Below are 15,019 nucleotides of genomic sequence, written 5' to 3'. Positions count from 1 at the left end.
GTATTTAGGGCAGATTCTCTTCGTACTTAGGTATAGATGTGTAGGGCAAGTGTACAGCACGTAGTGTTTCTGTTTGACCGGCAACAGGTAGGAAGATACGCTATAATCATTAAACGGGGGTTTTGTCTTTGAATATAGGAACCGCGTTTTTTATGGACACCAGCAGAGGGCTGGGCTATCCCAATCAGGAAGGATATAACAGGAAACAACAAAGGCTGCTGTGACGAACTAGCCAGGTATAGAGGTGATATACAACCAACTCGGCGCCTATTTGGCTGTCACAAGCGACGGTCGAAAAACGCGTTGGTTCCAACGTAGCCTGGGGCAAGTTTCGGAGCCTGCAGTCTGCGATGTATCTTAGTTCTTAGCATGAGGCTCAGTGAGTGAGCCAGTTAGGTCAAAGTAATCAAGAGTTGTACGTTGCTGACCAACGTGCAGCAAGAGGTAAGCACGAGAGAAACAAATCACGGAGTGGCAGATGTCATCCAATGCATAGGCTCAAACAGTTGGGAGGGGGTTGGGGGCTACGTTGGTGAGGACGGCAGAGGGCGAGTCAAACACCATGAGAAATGGAAGTTGTAAATTATCTAACGTGTTTACGACGTGATGTCCCACCCGTATCTGTGCCCCAGCGCATGGATCTTTGCGACAGTGGCTCTTCAGCAGGCGGGGTTCGAATGAGTGATTTCCGGCATGGATGTGCTAATTCTACCCCCTCGCTCATGGGATGCAGACCGAGAACCAAGACCAGAGAGACCCAGCCTAGTTCGCTTGACTACAAGAATGAGGAAGCCTTGATGTGCCGATGTGAAGGGGGAAGAGAGAGAAAGAAGGTGAGGGGGGAAAAGAGCAGATAAAAGCAACAGAGAGCAAAGGCGGTGAGCACTATGACATATGTATGAAAAGGGAGAACGTTTCGATTTTTGGCATTGCATTTTTTTGCTTTTGCTTCATGAGGATTGACGGGAGATTCTATCGTAGCAAGAGAACAGGCGGGATTCGTAGAGAAAAAACCTGACCCATTAAGTCGTCGATTCCATTCATTTCGATAGATAGGACAGTAGGAAAACAGGGTTTCTCGGAGGAGAAAAAGAAAAAAAGGACCAAGGAACATAACTATATCCCTTCATCCTTCTTTTGGTCACGAGAACCAACTCCCCGAACACGGACCATCAAGCCACGGTTCCTCTGCGACATAAGAATTAGCTACTTGAATGTGATACTTCATGTATTGCTAGTGTCACATACCAACAAATCAACCCGTCAACACCACCTCCGGTGAAAAACCACATCGCTGTAGATGATTTACCGCTGGCTGGAGGCGGACCAGACGTTCTTGAGGAAACCGTCACGCTGAGCGAGGCGGTTGAAGGAGTCATCGCTCTCACCGCGGGCACGGATGAAGCCGCAGAGAGCGAAGGTCTCGTTCTCGCCGGTGTAGCGGCCGTTCTCGTCAACCTTGCCGACGGAGATCTGGACGGAGGCGTGGTCGTTGGCCTTGATGATGCGGTTGGTGGCGCTGCACTTGCGGGGCACGTAGCTGTTGAGAGGAAGGTCATGTCAGTTGTCTTGTCTATTATGTGGCTTGCGGGTTGTCCATCCGGCCCTGGTATGTCCTGTGTCCGATGGCTCGCAACGATCTCAAATTCCGTTGTGGATGATTTTCTTTCTTTGTGCGCTCGTTTCTCAACTCATTTTTCAACTCGCTTTGCCATCTCTTTGGGTTTTGGATCGAGGAATTGCTGAAAGTTGACGGGCCATCGAAGGGACAGGACACTGGGTATATTGGGACTGGGGTGACAGTATTGGAAACCATGGCACATACAGATCGACGATCTCTCCCTTGTCGTTCTCCATTTTGGCGGGTTTGGTGGTGAGGTTTTGACGGGCGACGGTGAGGTTGGAGGTGGAGGGTTTTTCTGCCACACATTAAATTCCAAGACTCAAATGATTTGTGTGGGTCATGTGACCTTTTGTCGAGGGCTGGCGCCGATGTGGGGAATGCGTGGTGAGACGCACCAATCACAGTTCGTGGCAATACAAGGCGGTGTCTTGGGTTTATGGCTTCAAGTATCAATTGTAGACTTAGTTTAGTGAACGTTACGTTACACAGGGTGATACATGTATTCTAAAGATGACTCTTTTCCCGTTCTTCCTGGAGAATTTCCTTCTTCCACCCAATAGCCACTTCTCTCGCACTGCCCTTCTTGAACCGCACAAGAACAACTCTATCAGATTCACCTCGCTTGTCTGACCCTTTCAATTCAGGTCCAGGTTCATCAAGGGCCAAGACAGCCCTCCCATCACTAGTCATTTGCATCATCTTCGGAGATATACACTTCTGCGTCCATGGTGGAGACCCTGAATGTACAAATTCGACGAGCGCTTGACGGCGATTCTCCATATCTTCCAGAGAAGCATCTACTCGAGGCTCCTTGTCCAGGAACCCTGATACCAGATGCAGGAGAAGAAACTGTGGCGGGAAGAGAATGATTTCTGCTTTTTGCGCAAGGCTAATCCACTCCGATGCTGGAAGGAACTGCGCCTCTGTAACTTCAATGCCGCCATCGCTAGTTGGTATCTCGAGCTCATCGCGTTCACCCTCTGCGGGCAGTTCGGCGAGGAGCTTCTTGTCCACGTTTACGGGTAATGGCAAGAAATAGAGATACATCTGAGTGGTGTATCGCTTAGGAACATTGGTTGGTGTAACCCAACGCGTGAACGGGATTAATTGATCTTTTGGAAGGTTAGTCAAGGGTTCGTATAGGAAATCAACTTCGGTAAAGATGAACTAGACACTCACCTAGATCAGGCTCAGCGTTAGCATTCTGTTGCTTAAGCCACTCGTCAAATGTGACCTTATTCTGATGGATTAGTCGTCGGCCAGCTTCTCGGGTGGGCTCGTCAACGGCGAGCATTTTCCCAGAGGTCCGATCAACGGCGAGAAGGATTCCACTCTCTTCAAAGAGCTCCCTGATCGCTGCGTGTCTGTAGCTAGGTGAATCGTCGTGCCTTGCTAGGTCTTCGGGTGGTGGACATGGCCCATCTTGGCTGGATAGGTTGCCGCCTGGGAAGACATGGGCAGAGGCGAAAGAGCTAGATGTCTGGACACGATGAAGTAGAAGGATCTCGTTCTTTGAAGAGACAAGTAGTACACTAATATAATCAGTTATGTGTCATGATTAAAATGTAGAAGGAGACGCGACAGCTTTTCACACGACATGCAGGGGCCGCTTACCTGGAACTGGGCCGGGGTACCGCAGGCTGCTTCTTCTGACCGTCCTCCTTTGCGCGTGGCATTTTCGGGTTTTGAATGTCTGGATTTGTTTCAGATGAATATGTCCTCGGCACAGCTATGCAATCCAGGTGTTGAAGAGACCGTGGCCGAATGTGAGATGGAAATGCCCGAATAACGAGGCTGGGAGAAACTCGATTGCCCAATGCGTGTGATAATCGACCGCTGAGACGTTGAAATATGGCCGACATCTCAAGATCTCAAAGCCGAGGAACAAGTCCTTGCGTTTATAGAAGACAACCACCCGAGAGCCTAGGCTGTCCCCTGTTACCCCGCGTGCAGTTTAACCAGATCGAGTCTAGCCGAACCCGGCGCCATGTGCTTGAACAACCACATCTACATCTACACTATTTTACACGGAATGATGATGGAATGAAAAAATAAACATGTTTGTTCATTAACAGAAATGGCGTAAATCTTCAAATCGTAAACTCCTATCCGTTACCCTTTTTTATTTTCCAGGCCATATTTCATCGGTTTAACCCCGAGACATATTCACAACGAAAAAAAGACCAGTTAACAAGAGGCTTGGATCTTACGCGTAAAGTTTCTTGTCGTAGCTGTGGAGACCGTGGACGTTACCCTCGGTCATAGCACTGGCACTTCGCATCTCGAAGCGGACAGTGCCGTCGTTGACACCGTCGTGCATAGCGGTCAGGCTGGGGCGACCGATGTCCTGCAGAGAGTGCTGGATACCGGCGACAAGGTAAGGAATGAACTTGGTGACGGAGCCACGGTCAAGGACCGAGCCAGCCACACCCTGGGCGACAAGGACATTGGCCTTCTCGGAGAAGTAGCGAGCGGTACCAGCGTTGCTGGCCTTGCTGTCCTTGGCACCGTTGCCGGCCTTCTTGTCCTCCATGGCGGCGATACTACCCATGCCACGGTAGGCCTTGACGAGCTGACCCTCGTTGCTGACGTAGTACTCGCCAGGAGACTCGGTGGTACCGGCAAGGAGACCACCCATCATGACAGTGCTGGCACCCATGGCCAGACCCTTGACGATGTGACCAATGTTCTGGACACCACCGTCGGCAATACAGGGGACACCGAAGCGAGCGGCGAATGATGCAACGCTGCGCACGGCGGCGGCCTGGGGACGGCCAACGGCCATGACCTCCTGGGTGATACAGGCACTACCGGAGCCCATGCCAATTCTCAGGCCATCGACACCGGCAGAGATCAAAGCAGCAGCCTGCTCACGTGTGACGACGTTACCGCCGATAACGTCGATCTCGGGGAAAGTCTTCTTGACGTACTTGATCATCTCGATCTGGAACATGCTGTTACCCTGGCTGCTGTCCAGGATAACAATGTCAAGGCCAGCCTCAACAAGGAGCTTGAGGCGGGTCTTATCCTCCTCACGAGTACCGATGGCAGCGGCACAGATGAGCTGCTTGGAGTCGGGGAGCTTGGAGGCGAGGGGGTAGTGGAGGTTCTTCATCAGGTCAGAGCGGGAAAGCAGAGAGACGATGTTGCCATTGGAGTCAACAATAGGAAGCTTTCCCTTCTTAGACTGACGGAGAACCTCGTTGGCCTCCTGCAGGGTGGTACCGGCAGGGGCAGTAACAAGATCCGTGGCCATGATGGCAGTCACGGGATCGTTCAGCTCACGGTGGAACTGAATGTCACGGGAGGTGACCATACCAACGAGCTTGGAGCGGAGGGTTCCGTTTTCTGTGACTCAACATTAGCATTCTGCTGGCAAAAGCTAATGTGTGAAACAAAGTCCAAAAGATAGACAAAATTGCTCAGATAATATCGGTTCTCTACAATGCAGCTTTCGCTGCTACAGTGGAACGAAAGTTATAAATAAAAAGATGTATGGTCATCATGCAAGGTTGGGATTGGTGCTGCAGGGGAATTGAGTATATTTGACTTACCAGTGACAGGGAAGCCACCGAAGCCCCACTTCGCTTTCAACTCCTTGGCCTCACCGACGGTGGCCGTGGGAGAGAGCACAACGGGGTCCAGGATGAAACCGTTCTCGTATCTCTTCACCTTGCGGACCATCTCGGCCTGGTCCTCGGGGGAGCAGTTGTGGTGGATGACACCGAGACCACCGAGCAGGGCCATGTGGATAGCCATGTTGTGCTCGGTGACAGTGTCCATGGGGGAGGACACAAGGGGGGCCTTCAGCGAGATACGCTTAGTGACCGGGGTGGTCAGGTCAACTTCGTGGGCACCGAAACCTATACAAATTAGTAATCCATTTTTCGATTTTTTTCTTTTCCCAATCGGCGCGGGGTTCGGCTTACCGATGTAACCGGGGAGGATCAGGAAATCGTTGTAGGTCAAAGCACCGTGCTTGTCAGAGTCAAGCAGGGTATCAACGTCCAGACCATCCGGGGTGGTGTAGGTCTTCAACACCTCCAGGGCGTTGGCGTAGTCCTGGATCTCAGCCTTCATAGCGGCACCGGGTGCAGCGTCGTTGGCGCTGATAGGCATTTTTAATAAAAAGAATGCCCAGAAAACAAAGTATGAGACACGACTTGAGTCAAATTAATCAACAGAAAGGAAACGTTCTGCTGATGGAGAAAGTCGAGCTTTCCCAAGGAAGAAAAAGAAGAAGAAAAGGCTCGAGCGAAAAATTGCATCCTTTTCTCTTCCGTGCACGGCCACATCAGGCTTTGCGCTTTCCTATATTTGGTTTAGCGTACCGGCTCTTGTCTGGTTCACCCCGTTGATTGGCTGGTAAACGAGGTTCGCCAGGGCGGTGAGCTGGTCAAAAGCGTGTGCAAGGTACCTGGACTATACCTGCATATGGTTCCTTTACTTTTGATCTGATGTAACATTTCACTATAGAGTCTGACTAGTCGTCGATCATGTATCACGGGTATCAATGGCCACCTGGACATGCATATTGCTGTTCTTGGAGGGGCCTGTATAGTATATCCGATAAAAAACCGCAATGCATAGTATCCTCAACCTGATATTGAGCCAGACAATCCGGGAACTGTGTTTTGTTGATATGGTTTGCTGTGCAACAATCAGGCTCGGTTGTCACCGGATTCAACTCCCGTACGCGGAAGCATGACGACTGAATGACAGTAGCATATGGGGCAAATAGCTGTCGATAATCCATGTCTTGAACAGCCTGAAGATAAAACCTTAGCCTCATGCTGTTCAAACGGGAGTTCATGATAATTTCCCTGTGGCTCCAAGACAAGTCATTTCAATATGGAATCTGATTCAGCTATGGGCGAGCGTGGCGCCTTCAAGCCTGCACCAGGGGCACAGAGTCAGAATAAACCAGGGTGAGGAATACATCACCGCGAATAAACATCAAGTCTAATGCAGAGGTCCAGCTTGGAAAGCAGAATGAATTTGCCTAGCGAGTCGACCAAATTGGAAGGCAGTGGCAGCTTCAGGGAATATGGAGGTTCGGGCAAGCTGAACAACAAAAACGCACTCATTACCGGTGGAGAGTATGTGCAATGCCAACCATATGCACGGTGGCTAATGAGTCTCCAGTTCTGGAATCGGGCGATCGGTAGCTATTCTGATGGCAAGAGAGGGCGCGGATGTCACGATCGTTTATCTGCCGGCGGAGCAATTAGATGCTGAGGAAACAAAAAGATCTATTGAGAAAGAGAAACGGGGCTGCTTATTGATCGCAGGAGACTTGAGAGATAGAAAAACGTGTCTCCACGCAGTGGATGAACATGTGAAGAGGTGAGTTTGGAGTACTATTCCCACGAATTGCAGGGCTGATACTTGATGTTGCAGATATGGCAAGATCAATATTCTTGTTAACAACGCATCAAAGCAGTACAAGACTCAGGAATTCCTGGATATTGATTTGGAAAAAGTTGAGGACCTATTCCGAACCAACATACTCCAAATGATTGCGATGGCGAAGTTCGCGCTTCCTCATATGTCTCGAGGTGATTCGTAAGTTCTTTGATCGTTTCTAGGATAAGTTATACAGTATTGCTGACGAGCTGCAGAATCATCAACACTTCTTCTATTGTGGCTTTTCGTGGCTCAGGATCTATGATTGATTACTCTGCAACCAAAGGAGCCATCATCTCTTTCACTCGATCGTTGGGGACATACTTGATTCCCAAAGGCATCCGAGTCAATGCAGTAGCGTAAGGATCACCCCCCATCGCTGGGATTATATTGACTTTATTGCTCACAGTCCAGGTGCTATTTACACACCAATTCAAGTCGATACTCGAGACGCCCAGCAAATGGAAGGCTGGGGTCATAAGGTTGGGCTTGGCCGACCAGGTGAGCCGAGTGAGGTTGCGACAAGCTTCGTCTTCTTGGCTAGTGCGGATGCTACTCTATACTGTGAGTGGCCAACAGGCCTTTGTGACAACATCATTTCGGGTCAGGCTAACCTAGCATCTAATTAGACGGACAGGTCCTGCACTGTTATCCGCTTGGAGACTGAGGAGTGCTACAACGGACGTTTTTCTACCCCTCCAAAAAATTGTAAATGTCACTGGATTAATACGTGTTGGCATAGACAACGTGTATTCTTGTCTTTGGTATCAAATTGAAATGCAACTGAACATGAAATCAAGTGAGAAGCCAAGGCTTCGCTCCAGCGAGAGCTTTGTCCCATCCCTCGTCATTTTGCCAGATGGCGACGCTCTCAACCTCTTCTCTGCCCAGTCTCAATCCATTGTAGAGGTGCTTTCCCCATATTAGTAGATGGACAGTGTTTGAATTTAGACGTTTAACTCACAGGGAAGAGTCCCTCGCCAGGTCGAGGGCCGCTCACTTTCCCGTCTGGAGATTCCCATCGAATATCTTGTAACACGCGGTGGTATTCGATGCGCAACACATAGACAAGAGGTTCTTCGGCGAAGAAGGTCTTCAATGTATTTGGGACCTGATGCGCCTGCGAAAGGTGGATGTAGCCAGAGCTCTGATCAAGGTCACTGATTGGAAGCCGCTCGGGAATAGGCTCGCGGACCGGCGCGGTAGACGGCACGATCTTGTAGAGGTAGCGAGGCTGCGAGCTGAGGGATGTCATGATGAAGATGATGGATTGAAGGAGGGAAAGTCACCGATGTAATGACTTTGTTGATCACAGTGAGGGAAAATGTTTGTCAGCTGGTTTCATTGGGTCGTATTGGCGGGGTCGGTTCACCCGGCTCAACTATTGCGCAATGATTGACTTCTTATCTGTTTGTCTAAGATATAGTAAAGATAATGCATCTATTCAATGGTTTAATTAAATCAAGCTCATGGATTGGTATAAGATCATGTCTATATTTCAAACTAAATTTTGTGGAGATATATACGTAGTGTGAGATTCGATACGCCTCACTCCACCATGGCTTAAAAATATATATATATATATATATAGCCCTAAGTAATGCCATCATCTACACCACTGCACCAGGATCGGAATCACAGAATTATGATTGTTTACCTGAAGCAATTTAACCCGAAAATTGGTTATAATTATAACGATCTAATGGCACTACATGTACGATCTTACAGACAGTAAGACGTGATGGTTTATTTTAAACCCCAATGCCCAAACAACCGACGAAAAAGGTACATCTCCTACACATAAGCAGAAAAACCACTCCAAACTAAAGCACTGCACTTAGGATTACAAGGCTGGTACCGAATATGATGGTCGCACGGGACTACGAGGCACTAAAATTTGCCAAATCGAACACCAGCCACTGACGCCAAGTCTGTATACACCTTGGCAATACTGTATGACATTGGGATTTTTAAGATTGTAGCATATATCGGACAACCTGGTAACAGATATAATTGTAGATCTACTTTGGACACCATGAATATAGTAGGAGACTGATACGTCGTCAATATCGTAGAACACACGTGATCTGAGATCGACAAAGCCACAATCACCTGATGGCGCCATACCCGATCTGGAGATTTGTTGTGCCCCCTGTGCCCCGTTTTGGGGAATCTCGGTCGCACTTGCCTCCCCCACCGTCAACAAGAATCCCGCAAGCTCGCGACTACATACCTTGCCATTTCCCAAGCCATGCGAATTTGCCCTTGATTTCATATCTTGGTATCCCAATCTCTTCGGTCTGAGACCTTGTTTGACCCGCGCATTCCGCTTGTTCTGCCAGAGCAGGGATGCGGTCAATCAAACACAGGAATTCCCCATCGATTTCGCATACCCGCTTCTAGACTAAGTGATGTCAACTCAATTCCCATCGCTCAAACGGGCCCAGACGGACCTCCCTGCGCAGTCCTCCAGCCCATTACGACACGGGTCGACAGCGTCCACGAACTCATCTGCCTACTCTGTCGCGTCAAGTTCATTTGTCCCGAGTCGAACCAGCACTGTCTCCTCTAATGCGTCGATACCAAACACATTGGGCCATCTGCGAGGGAAGAGCGAAGCAGCCAGTATAGGCTCAACAAACACCGTCACGGACGCAATGGAACGAGGAACCTGGTCAAATGCTGGCTCGGCATACGACAACATTCGCCGATCACTGCGCCCACTCTCTCAGGCGCCCAATGCATCCTCTATTGTGAATACGGGGGGATACCGACACTCACGAAGCAACACCCTCGATGAATCACATCCCTGGAAGGACGCTCGACCCAGCACACCCGAATCACGCCATGTCCGCCAGCAAGAGAACGAGTCTCCACGTTACAAAGCTCACGCTTTCGAGTCACAAACCTCTCCACCCGTCTCTCCTCACAACTTCTCTCCTGTTCCCGGAACATCGAGACCCTCGTCTCCTCAAAAGTCACTATCTCACGGTCCTCCACAACTCACCGCCCAGCTTTCGGCTCCAGAGCTTGAAACTTTCCAAAAATCATCTACTGGTCATCTGAGAACCCTTTCCAAGATTGCACAGTCGGGTGAAGGCGAGGATTTCCAGTTTGGCTCATCGACAGGTTCCGTGGTGGGTCTGCAAGGCCGTCGACGCTTGAAGCGTGCGGGTTCGGTAGCCGGGAGGAATGGCGCAATATCACCCGAGAAGCCGAAGGCTTCCTCATGGGCGGCTGGCAACTGGATGGACCAGCAACGTCAATTCATCCAAGCATACGAATATCTGTGCCATATCGGAGAAGCCAAACAATGGATTGAAGATGTGATTCAAAAGCAGATCCCGCCTATTGTTCAGCTGGAGGAAGGGCTTCGAGACGGTGTGACTCTGGCGGAAGTGGTGCAAGCCATGTACTCTGGCCGAACCCTGCGTATTTTCCGACACCCCAAGTTACAGTACCGCCACTCAGATAACATCGCCTTGTTCTTCCGATTTCTTGATGAGATTGAGCTCCCAGAGCTGTTCCGATTCGAACTCATTGATTTGTACGAGAAAAAGAATCTTCCCAAGGTCATCCATTGTATCCATGCCTTGTCTTGGCTTCTTTTCAAGAATGGCATGCTGGACTTCCGCATGGGCAACTTGGTGGGCCAACTCGAGTTTGAACATCACGAACTTGAGAAAACTCAGAAAGGTCTCGACAAATCTGGTGTCAGCATGCCTAGCTTTGCGGGCATGGCCGCAAACTTTGGCGCTGAGCCCGAGCCCGAACCCGTCGAGTCAGAGGAGGAACGCATCGATCGAGAACTACATGAAAATGAAGCTGAGATCTGCGATTTCCAGGCTCAAATCAGAGGCGCCATGTTGCGATTACAGCTTGGCAACACCATGACAGATCTGTGGGACTTTGAGCCCCTCTTGATTGAATTGCAGTCACGTCTGCGCGGGGACTTTGCACGCCAGATCAGTAATTACCGACTCAGTATGTATCAATTTGCAGTTGAGCTACAAGCAATTAGTCGAGGGTTTGTTGTACGCCGTCGGCAACAAGACGACCACCACTGGCGCCAAGCCCAAGAACACGATGTTTTGCAGCTTCAGAGCTTGATTCGAGCGTCTAAAGCACGTTCTCGGGGTGCTCTTTTGCAAACTCGCGTGCGACGAGAAGAGTCTGGAATCAAGCAGTTCCAGGCCGCGATTAGGGGTGCAATGCAACGTATGAACGTTGCTGATCAATACCAGCAATCCCGACAATCACAAAACGATGTCACCAACCTTCAATCCGCCATTAGAGGTGCATTACAACGAATGAGTGTTTCTTATTTGTACGAACAGTCTCGGCAAGCAGAAAACGATGTCACCAGCCTCCAATCAGCCATCAGAGGTGCATTGCAGCGTACGAGCGTTTGCGAGCAATACGATGAGTCTCGGCAAGCAGAAACTCAAGTCATATCCCTTCAAGCTGCCATGAGAGGTGCCTTGTGCCGAACCCGGATGAATGCCCAGTCGCATGAAGTCAAAGAGGTCGAGACTCCAGTCCGGTCACTACAAGCGGCCATCCGAGGATTCTTGGCTCGACAGCAAGTGTCTGGCACGAAAGCTTTACTCAGCAAAGAAGCTTCTCATATCACGATTGTTCAATCTAATGTCAGGGCTTTGATAGCTAGAACACGTCACTGTCAGTTGTTGCAAGAACTGGCATTGACCGAGGATGAGTGTGCTACACTGCAAGCTCTGGCACGGGCCGCGGCGGTGAGAAAGAATAATACTGCTCTTCGCGCCGAGCTTGCTGAACATCTATCGCTAGTGATCAACCTCCAGGGTATTCTCAGGGGACAGGTGTTGAGACAGTCATTAGACGAACAAAGGGCGGCTCTGTCTAAGGAGGAACTTTCAATATTGGACTTGCAGTCTCGAGTCCGAGGTGTGATCCACCGGAACCACTTGCTCGCAGAACGCAATGTACTGGATCAGGAAGAGCATGCCATCATTGATCTCCAGGCACTTGCTCGTGCTGCCATCTCGCGCATTGAGGTTGGCGACATTCTGTCCCGCCTGGAAGATAGCGAGGAGGATATTGTTCAGCTTCAAGCTCTATCTCGGGCAATGCTCGCACGAGTCGAAGTTGGTGATATTTTGACCGATCTTGAGGCCGAGGAAGAAATCATCGTTGATATCCAGTCGCGCATGAGAGGTATTTTTATTCGCAACCAATTTGAAGAAAGACGTCGCCATTATAACGAAAACATGGAGAAGGTCATTAAGGCACAGAGTGTCATCCGAGGCCGGATTCAGGGTCAGGCTTACAAGAGCTTGACCAGTGGAAAGAACCCACCCGTTGGCACAGTCAAGGGCTTCGTGCATCTTCTCAACGATAGCGATTTCGACTTCGACGAGGAGATCGAATTTGAGCGCCTGCGGAAGGTGGTTGTTCAGCAAGTGCGACAGAATGAGATGGCTGAACAATACATCAGCCAACTTGACATCAAGATCGCTCTCCTTGTCAAGAACAAGATCACACTTGACGAAGTTGTCAAGCATCAAAAACATTTCGGCGGCCACATTGGAAACCTTCTGTCCAACACTGAGATCTCTTCCAAAGATCCGTACGATCTCAAGGCCCTGAACAAGACTTCAAGAAAGAAGCTTGACCAATATCAGGTGTTCTTTTTCCTCCTTCAAACCCAATCACAGTACTTGGCTCGGTTGTTCAAACGACTGCGTGAGGTCAATACCTCGGACAAGGAATATGAGAGGATCAGGCACTTGATGATGGGTCTCTTTGGTTACTCCCAGAAAAGACGCGAGGAGTATTACCTCATCAAGCTTCTGTCACGATCTGTTAAAGAAGATATCGAGAGTTTCACGTCCCTTCCTGAGTATCTGCGCTGCACATCCTTCTGGAACAAGCTTTTCGCCTCTTATGCTAAGTCACCCCGCGACCGAAAGTTCATGCGCGATGTACTGGGAGCTGTTGTGAAGGAGTCTGTCATTGACAACCCGGATCTTGATCTAGAGAGCGACCCCATCCAAATCTACCGTTCTGCGATCAACAACGAGGAGCTTCAAACGGGTCAACGAAGCCGCCGACAGCCAGATCTTCCCAGAGAGGAAGCTATCCGAGACCCTGAAACCAGAGAGACATTTATTCAGCATTTGCAGGATTTGCGTGATATTGTTGATCAGTTCTTCTTGGGCTTCGAGGACTTCCTCTACCGTATGCCATTCGGCATCAGATACCTCGCACAGCAGATGTACCAAAATCTGCTCGAGCGCTTCTCTGGGGAAGACCAAGGTTACATCCTACAAACGGTTGGCCACTGGGTATGGAAGAACTATTTCCAACCCGCTGTGCTAGAGCCAGAAAAATATGGAGTTGTTGACCGAGGTTTGACCCAAGAACAAAAGCGCAATTTGGGAGAAATCTCCAAGGTTGTCGCACAAATCGCTTCTGGAAGACTGTTCGGTGCCGAAAATGTCTATCTACAGCCACTCAATACCTACATTGCAGAGTCAATCCAGCGCTTAGGCCGAATCTGGGGCCAGAGTAAGACTCACGTTACCATTTTCCGTCTTCGATGCAACTAACATGACATAGTGATTTCGGTCCAGGATGCAGAGACCTATTTCGACATCGACGAATTCAACGATCTCTATGCCAAAGCCAAACCTACACTGTACATTAAGATGTCAGACATCTTCTCGATTCACCAGTTGGTCGCATCAGAGATCAACCACATGTGCACCCACCCCGATGACTTCCTGAAAGATCTTGTTCGTGAATTGGGCAACGTGAAGAGCAATGAGAACGAATTGATGGCCGTCAGCTCTACCGAGATCAACCTCACATTGAACCCGAAGCTGGCTCAGGTTGAAGGTAAGCATTGCAACTTATTACATGTCTCTTCTTTTACTGAACCCTCCCCCAGACCCGGAAGCGGACATCAAAACGCTCTTCATGGAGACCAAACGATGTATTCTCTACATTATTCGAGTCCAGACCGGCTCCAACTTGATGGAAGTCATGCTCAAGCCACCAACGGTTGAAGATGAAGAAAGGTGGCAGACATTGGTTCACGAGGAGATCAACACCAACAGCCCACGCCGAGGTGCCTACTCCGAGGCTAATAGCTTGATTGACATTGGATCCATGGGCTATGCAGAGCTCAAGGGTATCGCACTTGAGAACATCCTTCGACTCGAACAAAGTGGCAAGATCAACCGTCACAACCATTACCAGGACCTATTGAATGCCATTGCATCCGACATTCGCACCAAGCATCGTCGGAGAATCCAGCGAGAGCGTGAACTGGAAGGTGCTCGATTGACCTCTCAACGCCTGAGCGGCCAAGCCGTGTACTTAGATCAGCAGCTCAAGACCTACAATGACTACATCGAGCAAGCCATGATCACGTTGCAGAACAAGAAGGGGAAGAAGCGTTTCCTTATGCCGTTCACCAAGCAGTGGGATCATCAGAGGGAACTCAAAAAACAGGCAAGGTGTTCAAGTTTGGATCTTACAAATACTCTGCTCGCACTCTGGCCGATCGAGGTGTTCTGGTCGCCTGGAAGGGCTATTCCGAGCGACAATGGGATCGTGTCGACCTGACAATTTCCAGTAATGAAGTCGGCGTCTTCACCATTGATGGCAGCAGCGGAAATATGATGATCCCAGGCGCCAATGCACAGGTACCGCTGGACGACTTGCTGCAGGCTCAGTTCAACAACACGCAGTTCATGGATTTCTTCGACGGACATATGCGGGTCAATGTCAACCTTTTCTTGCACCTGATTATGAAGAAGTTCTATAATGAGTGAGTATTATGTCTTATGGACTTGATGAGGAATGAATCGGGTGCACATTCTTATTGATATTATTATTTCCTGTCTTCTTTTATTTCTTTGTTTAAGATACCTTGGGTATTTTGTTGATTTCATAGCGATAGCGCTCGGTTGACCGAGCGAATGACATGTACACAGTATGATT

The 15,019-nt window shown here is 49.5% G+C and overlaps 6 protein-coding genes across 6 annotated transcripts; 2 read left to right on the top strand and 4 right to left on the bottom strand.

Moving 5' to 3' along the window:
- Positions 1 to 1,305: 1,305 nt before the first annotated feature.
- Positions 1,306 to 1,857, bottom strand: rps21 (40S ribosomal protein eS21; the record flags this gene model as incomplete). Its single annotated transcript, XM_058511163.1, has 2 exons — positions 1,306 to 1,540; positions 1,826 to 1,857. 2 exons carry the CDS (start codon positions 1,855 to 1,857, stop codon positions 1,306 to 1,308), a joined length of 267 nt encoding a protein of 88 aa, XP_058376699.1.
- Positions 1,858 to 2,128: 271 nt separating this feature from the next.
- N7446_002413 (NUDIX hydrolase) lies at positions 2,129 to 3,300 on the bottom strand (the record flags this gene model as incomplete). Its single annotated transcript, XM_058511162.1, has 3 exons — positions 2,129 to 2,736; positions 2,804 to 3,156; positions 3,239 to 3,300. The coding sequence occupies 3 exons, from the start codon at positions 3,298 to 3,300 to the stop codon at positions 2,129 to 2,131; spliced, it is 1,023 nt and encodes a 340-aa protein (XP_058376698.1).
- A 530-nt stretch (positions 3,301 to 3,830) lies between these two features.
- N7446_002412 (putative IMP dehydrogenase) lies at positions 3,831 to 5,743 on the bottom strand (the record flags this gene model as incomplete). The annotated part of the gene is made up of 3 exons (XM_058511161.1): positions 3,831 to 4,972; positions 5,179 to 5,487; positions 5,554 to 5,743. The coding sequence occupies 3 exons, from the start codon at positions 5,741 to 5,743 to the stop codon at positions 3,831 to 3,833; spliced, it is 1,641 nt and encodes a 546-aa protein (XP_058376697.1).
- A 732-nt stretch (positions 5,744 to 6,475) lies between these two features.
- N7446_002411 (oxidoreductase, short-chain dehydrogenase/reductase family) lies at positions 6,476 to 7,697 on the top strand (the record flags this gene model as incomplete). The annotated part of the gene is made up of 7 exons (XM_058511160.1): positions 6,476 to 6,552; positions 6,604 to 6,723; positions 6,770 to 6,970; positions 7,025 to 7,189; positions 7,246 to 7,389; positions 7,440 to 7,594; positions 7,660 to 7,697. The coding sequence occupies 7 exons, from the start codon at positions 6,476 to 6,478 to the stop codon at positions 7,695 to 7,697; spliced, it is 900 nt and encodes a 299-aa protein (XP_058376696.1).
- Positions 7,698 to 7,825: 128 nt separating this feature from the next.
- Positions 7,826 to 8,285, bottom strand: N7446_002410 (DUF952 domain-containing protein; the record flags this gene model as incomplete). Its single annotated transcript, XM_058511159.1, has 2 exons — positions 7,826 to 7,942; positions 7,995 to 8,285. 2 exons carry the CDS (start codon positions 8,283 to 8,285, stop codon positions 7,826 to 7,828), a joined length of 408 nt encoding a protein of 135 aa, XP_058376695.1.
- Positions 8,286 to 9,441: 1,156 nt separating this feature from the next.
- On the top strand, positions 9,442 to 14,850 carry N7446_002409 (putative Ras GTPase activating protein; the record flags this gene model as incomplete). Its single annotated transcript, XM_058511158.1, has 4 exons — positions 9,442 to 13,579; positions 13,631 to 13,909; positions 13,962 to 14,471; positions 14,498 to 14,850. 4 exons carry the CDS (start codon positions 9,442 to 9,444, stop codon positions 14,848 to 14,850), a joined length of 5,280 nt encoding a protein of 1,759 aa, XP_058376694.1.
- Positions 14,851 to 15,019: the final 169 nt, after the last annotated feature.

Source organism: Penicillium canescens (assembly GCF_028828765.1).
Source record: "Penicillium canescens strain IBT 15451 chromosome Unknown utg000002l_segment0_segment0, whole genome shotgun sequence".
Classification (NCBI taxonomy): domain Eukaryota; kingdom Fungi; phylum Ascomycota; class Eurotiomycetes; order Eurotiales; family Aspergillaceae; genus Penicillium; species Penicillium canescens.
This window is presented reverse-complemented; position numbering and strand designations above follow the sequence as displayed.